Source organism: Egretta garzetta, unplaced genomic scaffold, assembly GCF_000687185.1.
Source record: "Egretta garzetta isolate BGI_Z169 unplaced genomic scaffold, ASM68718v1 scaffold250, whole genome shotgun sequence".
NCBI classification, from domain to species: domain Eukaryota; kingdom Metazoa; phylum Chordata; class Aves; order Pelecaniformes; family Ardeidae; genus Egretta; species Egretta garzetta.
The window spans coordinates 146,704-158,901 of record NW_009258294.1 but is presented as its reverse complement, the minus strand read 5'-3'; the positions used below and the strand labels follow the sequence as shown (position 1 = coordinate 158,901).

The window sequence follows — 12,198 nt, the reverse complement described above, 5'->3', positions numbered from 1 at the left end:
TAAAAATACTGAATTTCAAATTACCACCACAGACAGGAACTTCAGCAAATACCAATTTCATATTCTATTTCAAGTACCTGAAGATGTATGACATGTGCATTATCCTTCTGTTGTAAAAAAATCAGCTCACTTCTCAACAAGTCCTTTTTTTTGGTCTGAATTATGTTTATCAGCAGTTGAGAAGCCACAATACAGCAGTGTCATGCAAATATCAAAACAGAAGTGCGTGCTTCCAGGTGCTGTTTTTCCAATAAGCACACAGAATGAAGAGTGACTCACCTTTACTTAGCAAAGGAGAGAGGAATGCATCTTGCATGTGTGGTCCATGGGATGAAACCGTGTCAATCTCTCTCTGAGAGGAGCTGATAGCGCCAAGCCAGCTGCGACTCCGAGGTGTGTTTGAAACCCCTGTGTCCATTTCCATGTTTACAAAAGTGTCTGCAGACTGAGATTTTAGCAATTGCTCCCCCATGGCTAAAAAAAAAACCAAAACACAACAAAACCACCAAAGAAAAGTCATGTATCCATCAACAAAGAAATTTGGAAAGTTCTCTCCATGCATTTCAGGAAGCTAAAACTTGTATCTAAGTCAATATTCAATTAGTTTGCTGAGGGATCACCAAAAGCAAGGGAATGCAGTGAATTTATGTATTTCAAGAATTTCTGATCACCTTTTTATGTCAGCAGTGACATAACACAAGTATCAGCTGATAAAGCATTAGCATCAATAGAACGAAATGGTGCTGCTACTACCAGATCGAGGAAGACTTGGCAGCTAGTATCAAGTTTGCGCAAAGAAGATAAACTACTGAACTGAGAGACTGATAATACAAAGGGGGTTTTTACAGCAAGTCCTCAAAATTCTTACTCTTTAACATGTCAAATATTAGGAGCATTACTCTGATGTTTAACTAAGTTAATCAAAACCTCATCTAAAGACTGTATAAGAATGTTGATTTTAATGATTTTCTGTAGCAGAATTTACATCAAAGAGCGATATCTACATTCAACTCAACATCTGCACAAGTGATACCCAGGTCCATGCACCTGAGGAAGCAAGGAACCTCAACAGAAACAGTGGCATAATCAGACCACACAAGAGATGTCGTCTGTGCTAAAGAGTCCCTTCAAAAAAACCACACCATGTGTTGGAAAGCTGTGCAGGTGGCAAGCCTCAGCCTGTTCTTTGCTTGGCTGAACTGAGGAAGGACAGACTCAGACTGACGGGTGTAGGACTGCAGGAGAGAAACCTACTCCAAATCAACTCAGAGGTTACAGCACCTGTCTTGTACTTTCCATTCTTGAAAGGTGAATTAATGGACGAAGCCGGTATGACTGGAAACGGCCAGAGGAAATCCTTGTGTAGCTTTTTCAAAGCAAACACAAAATCCTCCACCCGGGCAGCTCTGGCTCGCTCCTTGCACAGCCAGCCAATCAGCTCAAAGCCTAACTGTGCGGCAAAGCAGCCAAGGTCTTTCAGCTTGATTTCTTCCAGCAGACGCCGGGCATGTCGCCAGAGCATCATGTCAATGTACATGTTCTCAGCACAGTCACTGTCTTTACTCCACCTATAGACAGACCAGAGAACAGTGACATTAAGAGTCTTAAGGGCTATTGGCCACAACCATAGTACATCAAGTGAGCAGAGTAGAAGTGGGAGCTTTCTATATACCAAAAAAAGCAGTTTCCACCATTCCCTGTCTATTTATGTTCTCTAAAAGATCCCACTGCCTCAACAGGTAAGTGAAATAAGGGAAGTTATAACAGCAGCAGTGTCCATTAAGTATTAAACTATTAGCAATGCAGAAAAAAAAACAAAAGAGAGACAAAAGGCAGACACCACTGCAAAGTGACTTCCAAGAAACAAGTTTAGAGAACAAGTCAAGTATTAGTCTATGACTCTTCCTATCACAACTCTTGAGATAGTACTCTATAGAAAATTACTAAATAAAAGCATTTGAATTTGTCAGGAAAAGACAAATGTAGAAGGATGTGGAGGGAGACTATGACAAATCTAACTCTATCATATAATGTAGTTCTAACTTAAATTGCTAAGAGAGTTAGTACGGTACCTAACAAAGTGAGAAAGGAGAGGACATTACCACCAATTACCTTTTTCCAGATGGGCCAGAGGGCATACTCAGTGTTTTTGTCAAGTTAAATTTGCTATGGAGATTCTCTGCTGATTGGGATAAACTAATGCTGCGATGTCTGAAGAACTCGAAGCCACTACTTGAACTAGGTTCCTAAAACCAAGAAAATCCAAATGTACAGTCAAAGGAGCAAACATGCTATATCATAGCAAGATTAATCATACAAGGTTTGATGCATAGTATTTACTAATTTCATCACAAACCTGAGTTGTTGGTGTAGCTGGAGGTGTCTCTGTTTCTCCAGAGCCAATGGCTTTAAGAAATCTGATCATATGACGACAAAGATCCCACTTTCCCTGCTCTAAGGCAGTATTAAATAGGAGAGTAGCATGTTGTCTGCTAACTGCTGGAACTTCCATATTCTGCAAGTAACAAAGCATAATTAAGTCATTTGCTTTTGCCATCAAGCAACAAAAGTCCTATTAAGTCAAGCCACATCATGTCATGTTCAAGTATACCAGAGATCAGAAGAACCAAATTTCATGCTATTATTTTCCTTTTTATAACAGTAAACTACTTATATCGCATGATATTTCCCCCCCCCGCCTTTATAACTGGACATAATCTCAACAGAAAATTGCTAAATCAAACATTTGTTTAACATACGTAACTTTGGTATGACAGTATTTTTTAAATACTCCAAGATTAGTAAATATCACCTCTCTTGCAATATATGAGGTACCATTACCTGTAGGATAATAAGGTAAGAGGCAGCTGTGTCCAAGTCCTGGGCCATTAAGCACTCTTCAAATAAGTCTTTTGGGTTTCCAACAGCAGCAAAAAGGTAATTCCACAGGGCATATTCTGTCTTCCTAGCACAATGAACAACTGTCTGCAGGAAGAGGGGGAACTCTGTAATGAACTTCGCCACAGTGGGAAGCAGAGGGTCGGGAATGGGTTCCCGCGAGGTAGCTTCTTCTTCCAGCACTTCATGAAGCATCAGTTCTAGTACGTGAGGAAAGTATGGTAATGTGGCACAGGAGTGGGCCAAAAGCAAGGCTTGTTCACCGAGGTTCCTAACCAAGAGCTGGCGTAAAATGTGATGGAGGTAGATCTGAGAGGTTCTCTCAACAATGGAGAAAGGAAAGAGAACCTCTAAGTGTTCTCTAGCACTGGTCTGAGTGTATAAACAGTCATAGAGCACAGTGTCATTAACAGCACCAAGAACCAAGGCATCTTCAAACAAAACAGCCAATGGGTATATGTTGATGTGGAAAGGCAGCATGATCCGTCTTGACAGAAAGGAATGCGGTTTTCGATGATCTCTGGGAAACAGGGGAAGCCAGACTTTCATGCCTGCCCCACCACAGCTGAGCCACAGAGCCTCCAATAAGTGGCGTTTCTGTTTGTTAATCCTGCAAGTAGTCCATACGTTTTCAACAGACTGGGCTAGGACAACTGGAGCACAAAAAGGCAGCTGTGTAAAAAAAAAAAAAAAAAAAAAAAAAAAAATCAGAATTCATTATTCCTTTTTTTTTTTTTGCTTTACCCTCTTCTCAAGAACTCTTTTTTCAGGTAAGAACTACTCTCTTCAAACATGTTATTCTTCTAATAAAGAAGAAATAAATCTGCTTATCCCTTAACTGCACCCCAGCACCTGGGAAAACACCACTATTACTTACATTTACTCAAAAGACATTTCTTTATTTTTTTAACCTCCTTATACTTAGTCAGGAAGCCAGAGGGGTGAGAATAGGAGGAAAATAAAAACCTGCTCTCTGCTTCTTCAGTTAGCGCAAGAGACCAACCTAGAACTGACAAAATTACTGCAAACACCAGATTTGCTAGTGTCTGAGTGAGCTGCAAACAACTCTTCATCTAAACTTTTCAAAGATTTCACTCTCCCAAAGTGCTTTTCATCAGCACAGAAAAATTTGGAAGTTCAGTCACCGATTTCTATTATTATTGGTTTTAGAACCTTGTAAACATACTCTGCAAAAAATGATAATGTTCCATAAACATACAGAATAGTTTTAGGTAGACTAGAGATTTTCTGTCATTAGTGCATACCAAATTTTGCACAGGACCTTTATGCTTAAAAGTTATCTTTCAGTGCAATACAAGTAGCAAACACACATAAATAATTTAGTTAGACATTCACACAATTAAACAGTAATGTTGCACAGGTTCTTAGGGGAAAAAAAACGTCACGGGAGTAGTGATTTACTTCCAGCTAACAATTCAGCCTGTCAGTGTAGACACTTACATTGCATTACATTACATTGCCTTGCATTACAGACCTCTTTTCTTTATGCCTGCACCACTCCCTTCCACAATTCTTTCAGTCACTTCACAACATCTTTGAAGCCATATACAATATTCCACATGTATTTACTCACATGCTTCCTTTGATTAGGGTTATTATCCTTATCTCGTATCTGGGGTCCAGATCGATCCCTTTGCAACATGATAAGTTGTCCTGCTAAGTTTAGCATAATACTTTCAGCCTCACAAGCCTAAGGATAAAAGAGTATTATGCAAATTGTTTAAGCTTTTTGATGCATCATTTTACCCATAACCACAATACAACCCAGAAAAAAAAGAGTAAATTAACTGCACTGCCACACAGAAATGACTAACAACCAAATTCAAAGCAGAACAACTCAGAATAATCAAGTAGAACTAAATACCTACAGACAGATTCGTTTATGTAGTTCTTGTGCAAAAGAGCAAATACTGGAAGGTTTCTTGTTCACTAGACTCATTCCATGTGTTTATTTGATATGGGCTTTTTCCAACTATGCTTCTTGGCATAGGCAAGCCACCAGTGTTTTAAGAAAAATAAAGCTCTGTATTCTTATCACTATCACCACTATATGATTGCCAGTATCTGATTGCAAAGACTAACACTTGTACACAAGCCAGAGTTTAGCCACACCTGTACTGCATCTTGAACTTTCAGAAGCTGCAGTTAGAGAAAAAATCTTTCTAGTTAGGTATATCAAGAAAGCAAAGTATTTTTTCTAAAGATTTTTTTTCAGAACTGTTTCATGTTAATTTTAAACCAAGTCACTGTAGCCGATATCACGCTGTGCATGAAGTTTAGTTTTAAAATACACGGGCAGAGGGCCTGTATTATAAATTCGCAGGATCAGGGGTTAACGTCACAAGCAGGTAACAGCACTGAAAAAGCTGACATGCTCTGCTAAGTCAGACACACTGCTTTGTCTACAGTGCAGTGTCACATTCAGTGCTAACGTTAGTACTTTTGATCAGGAGGATTGACAAAGTTTGAAGATATGGGCTCTTAGAAAGAAAAGGGGTAATATTTGTTCAGTCTGAAGCTAAGTTTAAAATATTACTAGAGCTCTAGAAAGTTTCAGTAGCTTTTTCTCAAAATTACAAAACACCACAGGTCAGGTAGTTCAGGAATAAGGATGCTGTCTCACAGCAAGATGGACTAGAAAACCACAAACACATTGTCTTTTACGCCCTTGTCTAAGGTTGTTATGAAAGTCTCAGGACACATGTTCAGCATTGTGGGCCACTAAACTATAATGAACTGAAGGAAGCAAGTGCAAACCTTCAGATTCTACGTCTGTGCCACTGCTTTTGTATCTGCTTGTGGCTTTGGTGGAGAAAAATACGCACCTTTGCGTGTCCATGGGCCTGCCTCACAGACAATGCAACTTCCAAACTATCATAAGGTAGATGCACTGATGAGAAAATACACTTCGTACTGCAGCTACTCAAATAGTTAAGCTTAATTTGTTTACACCACAGACAACAAAAATCCAAGTTCTTTTTGCACCATGCTTTCAGTGGCCTGAATCATTCCTGGAGTTAAGACAGGGCTTCACCTTCACACCCTAGTCACTGTCTGGCTGCTGACCTATCTCCTGATGTACCTAGTGGGAGAGATTATCTTACTTTATTTTAGTGTAGTAGAAAACTGACTAGAAGTAACCTTACAGAGCCATCTTTTCCTTTTTTCTGTTTATTCTTTGAGTAATGGAACTGTTCTGCAAGAAAGGCACTTGCTAATGCAATAGATCGCTCTGGTGTTCCACTTTTAATACATAATAGAGAAACATACCCATGACATAGTTAAGTTTAATTTGTCCCCCAAGATTTGGCCCCAAACTTTACAAGATAATATGAGAAGATATGAAATAGCAGTAAGAGTTTGGATTTTATTTCCACCTCTCCACCCCCAAGTCACACATAAAATGTCTATGTAACAAGCATCAGAAAAAAACATGTTCTGCATTTTACCACATAGAAGAACCACTGATTTATGATTCATTTCATCAGCCAGGTAACCTTTGAGGGCTAAGCTAACAAACCTAGGCACTGGTTCTTTTAAATTTTGGGCACTCTAGACCTATTACCTGCTGAGGCATCTTCAAGGTGATGCCAGTCTCTGTCCTCACCGATGTCAACGTAACAGACACTACAAGAAAAGGATGAGGAATGTACCGAGACATGGACACTTCTTGAAGAACTTGGATACTGGCAGTAGGGTTAAGACTGAAAGGAAACATGACTATGGTTAGCAATTTTAAAGTAGTATTTAACAAAAAAATATCTTGAAGTAATCGTAATGAAAATAAGCAACTTAACCTCAGCAAACAGTTTGTTCTACAGACCAGAATGACTTTTCTTTAACCAAGAATCCTACAGGCCCACATATCTACTTTACATAAAGTTACCAAATAAACCTAAGCTGGACTACTACCCACTACTATAAGTGGGTAGAAGAGAATATCAGACACTTCAGAATGACTCTATTCACCCTTCAGTAAGACAGCTTCAGGGTTTGGATTTTGTTGGAGTTCTCTTTGAAAAGCATTGAAAATATTTTCCTCTAAAGTGGATAAACAGCTTGCTTTCTGCTAAAAAAAAAATAGTAGTCCCTTCTTGCTGAAACCAAGATGCCATAACTGTAAGAAAAATCACCTGCTTATGCACTTCAGAAAACTATCCGGGAATCTTTATGTCCTCCTTAGGTTCACTAATCTTAACTGTCTGAAAAGTATCTGGCTCTTATGTTGCTACTTCTTTTGCACCAAAATAGCTCCCCGAAACCACACCACAGACCAAACTTTTTCTCTCTTCATCTTTGCTACTCCACTGCCACCCTCACCAATTCCTACTTCTAATGTTAGAAACATTTTTTATTAAAAATATTCAAATATGTGGGTGCCTTTTAAGTACCTTTTTCTTCTATTTACATTCAGTTTTCAAGTTCCTATCAGCTAGAACACATTTGTACAGACAGCTGGAAGCACACATATCTCAGTCACTACTTCCACACCCAATGTGAGTTATCTGCACGCATGCAAGCAACAACACTCATGAACTATCACGTGCATATAGGTAAAACACTTACCCCTCTGTATTTTAAAAATCTGACTCCAGACGTTATGAACAACTTTATATTATTGTAAGAATTTACTCAGACCAAGAACAGGTTTACAAGTACATTACTGCAAAAGCATTTAAATACTGTTACTCACCCTTCAGGCCTTCTCTCAATACTGTAAAGGCAAATGGAACAATCTGCTCTGAACAATATTACAATATCCCGGAAGACACTCAGTAGTAATGTGTCTGCTTGCACTTTGGTGATGTGTGCAAATGCATTGTCAAGATTAGACGTTCGCAGGTAGATTCTCAGCTACAAGGAAAAGAGGAGTTTGAATACAGGTTCTGCTTACCAACAAACTAACAGTAATTCCACATTCAATTTTCCTTTTTGTGGAATTACTGTCAAGGATTTCTGGCAAGACACATTACTAGGTTTTTGTTTCATCAAATGTTTTATCCATTGCATTATATTATAGCATCCAAAGTGGTTAAAGAACAGTACAGCCAAATCTGAAGTACTGAACAACAAACATAAGGAAGCAGTTTTATTCATTATTTTTAAAAAGCAAAGAGTAAGTAAGGCTTTTCTGCCCATCTAATTTAAAACCTTACAAAAGTGTCCCAAAATACTGTAACTAGATGTCTCAAAACAAGCTTCATGCTAACATGCAAAAATGTCACAAAGTTTTCAGAACAATGAGTGGATGGATACATGGTAGTCAGCAGAAAATAGATTTTAATAGCAATAATAAACTTTTCTGCAAAGAATTACTTACATTATTTCTGAACATGACCAAAAGCCACCTATGTATCATAGAATCATAGAAAAGTTTGGGTTGAACGGGACCCTTAAAGGTCATCTAGCCCAACCCCTCTGCAATGAGCAGGGACATCTTCAGCTCAATCAGGTTGCTCACAGCCCCATCCAACCTGACCTGGAATGTTTCCAGGGATGGGGCATCTACCACCTCTCGGGCAGCCTGGCCCAGTGTTTCACCATCCTCATCAGAAAAATTTCTTCCTTATATCCAGTCTAAATCTACCCTCCTTTAATTTAAAACCATTACCCTTTCTCCTATCGCAACACGGCCCTGCTAAAAAGTTTGTCCCCATCTTTCTTATAAGCCCCCTTGAAGGCCGCAATAAGGTCTCCCCGCAGCCTTCTTTTCTCCAGGCCGAACAACGCCAGCTCTCTCAGCCTGTCCTCACAGGAGAGGTGTTCCAACCCTTGGATCATTTTTGTAGCCCTCCTCTGGACCTGCTCCAACAGGTCCATGTCCTTCCTGTGCTGAGGACCCCAGAGCTGGATGCAATACTCCAGGTGGTGTCTTACCAGAGCAGAGGGGCACAATCACCTCCCTTGTCCCTGAGGGCAGTTTCCCCAGGGCTCCTACTGACTTAACTCCTTGATCAGCTGGAAGTTTGCTTTCTTAAAATTCAGGGTCCTGACTTTACACTTCGCCTGCCTGACCCATATGCCTCAGGACTGTGAACTCCACCAGTGCAGGATAACTGCAGCCCAGACTCCCTCCAATCTTGACGTCACCAATTAGCTCACTTGCACTGGTGATCATCAGGTCCAGTAACACATGCGCTCTGGTAGGGCTGTCTATTACTTGGCTTAAGAAGTTATCCTCAATGCATTCCAGGAGTCTCCTGGATTGGCTATAACTTGCTGTGTTACTTTTTCAGCAGATGTCGGGGAGTGGTTGAAGTCCCCTCTGGTGGTTTGACCCTGGCTGGACACCAGGGCCCACCAAAGCCACGCTATCACTCCCCTCTTTAACAGGACAGAGAGAAAAGTACATCAAAGAGCTCGTGGGTCGAGATAAGGACAGGGAGAGATCATTTTATCAGTTACCATCATGGGCAAAACAGACTCAACTTGAAAAAAAAAAAAAAATTATTATCAATCAAAATCAGAGAAGCAGAGGAGAAAAATTGCTAAATCTTAAAACACCTTCCCCCCACCCCTCCCTTCTTTATGGGCTCAACTCACTCCCAGTTTCTCTACCTACTCCCCCCAGCAGCGCAGGGGGATGGGAATGGGGGTTGAGGTCAGTTCATCACACGTTGTCTCTGCCGCTTCTTCTTCCTAGGGAGAGGACTCTTCCCCTGCTCATGCATGGGGCCCCTCTCACGGGAACAAGTTCTGCCGGCAAACCTGCTTTGGCGTGGGCTCCTCCCCCCACAGGTCCGCAAAGTCTTGCCAGGAACCTGATCTGGCGCAGGCTTCCCATGGGGTCACAGCCTCCTCCCTTCGGGCATACACCCGCTCCGGCATGGGGTCCTCCACGGGCTACAGGTGGAGATCTGCTCCACCGTGGACGTCCATGGACTACAGGGGGACAGCCTGCCTCATCATGGTCTTCACCACAGGATGCAGGGGAATCTCTGCTCTGGCATCTGGAGCACCTCCTCCCCCTCCTTCACTGACCTTGGTGTCTGCAGGGCTGTTTTCTCTCACACCCTCTCACTTCTCTTCTCTCTCCAGCTACTGAGCCGCAGACAGTTTTTTTCCTTCTTAAATATGTTATCCCAGAGGCACTTCCACTGTCGCTGATTGGCTTGGCCTTGGCCAGCAGCAGACACAGGGAAAACTTCTAGCAGCTTCTCATAGAAGCCACCCCTGTAGCCCCCACACTACCAAGACCTTGCTACACAAACCCAATACAGTAACAAAATTGAGAGATCATGCAGAGCCATGTGGCAACAGCCCCTTTGGAAAAGCATCTGTAGAAGGTCACGGCGGAGGGTTGTTTGCAAGGTCTCTCTGCACACACAATAACTTGGCAAAGCGATCTGTAAATCTTCATTGCCCTCTCAGACTACCCAAAACATTCTATGATTCTATGATTTATGGAGGTGGTTGTGATACTGGGGGTAGGCCCTTCTGACCTTGGCAACCCCTCTGGTGTAGGTGGACCATCATCCACATCATCAACTGACTGGTCTTCCACATCCAGAGCCTCATACCTGCTGTACAGAGGTACCTGGGAAGGCGAGGTGGGCAAGGAGGGGGTTTGCCTGCCACCCTGAGTGTGGACTTGCCTCCATTCACTCCTTTCCTTTAAGCTACCGCCCTCAGCCTGGCAGGGGAAGGATACAGGATCCCTTTGATCTTGTTTTTTTCTGGTGGCTGTTCCTGTTTCTGTCTCAGGGAGGGCAGAGCATGGTTCCCCCAGTCTGTCTCTTTCTCAGACTCCCTGACACTCCTTAATCTTTCTATTTCCTCCTGTAGCTCTGCCACCAGGCTGAGCAGATCGTCCACCTGGTCACACCTCACACCGCTGTTCTCACTACTGCCATCCATTACCAGTGAAAGGCTCTGGCACGCCCTGCAGCCTGAGACCTGGGTAGCTGCATGTTTTCATGGAAGCCCTGTCTGGGTTGCCACATACATTCTGGTGAGTGCAGAGGACGTAGCTTTCTGCCATGTGGATACGATAGCTAAGCTCCTCTGGGAGGGTGATGACCACCAGCTGAATGCACCTTATGAGCTGGTAGGGTGACAACACCTTCCCTGCACACCCTTTCGCACAAAGTGCTACGCAAACTGCGGTGCCATGTCCTGGCTTACACACCACGCTCTGTTTGCCTGCTCTGGTTGCAGCATTTCTGGTCGCTCGCTCTCCCCAGGCTGCATTTTATAGGTGTGGAGGTGGCTGCAGTTCCTTTGCAACATCCAGGCCTCACCAGCATCTCCTGCAAGAGCTGCTGGCTCCTGGCATGTCTCTCCACTGCCCTGGCACTTCCCTGTCTCAAGGAAACCCCCCAGTGTGCCCAGATCTGCTGCTCTGCTGTGGATTGGGCCAGCTCTGGAGCAGCTCCCCTTGGCAACTGACCAAGCTTTTCATATTTATGATACTACTGTAGAACAGATCAGATATTCTAAACATGACTTACTTTGAAGAAAAATGCCTCACCTCTTCCTGATGATCATTTAAATTATAACATGCAAGAACAATGAAGTCATTCCACCATGCTAAGCCACCTGTTACCGTCATATTTTGCTCCTGAAAAGAAAAAAAGAAAGCAAATGACATATATGTATGTATTTTTATATGCTTATACACACACACATACATTCTATGGGTAATTTCTGAAAGCCATACATGATATCTATAAGCTTTACTGACAGTAGCAAGACAATCCATGTATATGAAGGGGTTTTGTTTAAAAAACCCAAAGTACTAAAGAATAATATGTGAAGGATAAACGTCATCTTACAGAACACAGTTCCACAGTTCCTTATGCTACTGGCATCCCTCAACTCTCTCAAATTAGTTTTCTGTTTCTGGACAGAATTTACAAGCTTGGCATCCTAAGCTATGTCTAACACAAAGTCTCAGATAAGACATATGGGAGTAAGTGTCTGACTGTATGCACTCAGATTTGGAAATCTTTTCATAACCAGACACAAATTATTGTGCCAAAGCCACAAGATAAGCATTTCAGCCATTTTATGAAAAACACATGCCAAACCAGCATCCCTAATCCCAAGTGTGTCTGCAGGTTGTTTATTTGAAAAAGGTATTTTTTGATTTTTCTCTAAGAGTCACATTGCAACAAATAAAACCTCCCCAGGGTACCTGAATAAAGTACCAAACTTCTCACCTGGGTAATGTTTCCAAACAGCTTCCATTTTTTGGTGAGTAAAGAATAATGTGCAAAACCAAACTTGCCAACAACAGCTACATTCTGTCCAAGCTTGTCAATGGCTGAAAACTGTTCA

The 12,198-nt window shown here is 41.9% G+C and overlaps 1 protein-coding gene across 1 annotated transcript in view; it reads right to left on the bottom strand.

Annotated features, from left to right (window-relative positions):
• Window positions 1-12,198, bottom strand: part of RIC1 (RIC1 homolog, RAB6A GEF complex partner 1) — a 52,958-nt gene that overhangs the window by 5,703 nt on the left and 35,057 nt on the right. Inside the window, 10 exon segments of the mRNA XM_009638181.2 lie at window positions 280-474; window positions 1,282-1,568; window positions 2,113-2,246; window positions 2,357-2,515; window positions 2,842-3,570; window positions 4,493-4,609; window positions 6,485-6,623; window positions 7,613-7,773; window positions 11,390-11,479; window positions 12,081-12,191. Coding sequence (XP_009636476.2) covers window positions 280-474; window positions 1,282-1,568; window positions 2,113-2,246; window positions 2,357-2,515; window positions 2,842-3,570; window positions 4,493-4,609; window positions 6,485-6,623; window positions 7,613-7,773; window positions 11,390-11,479; window positions 12,081-12,191 — 2,122 coding nt within the window.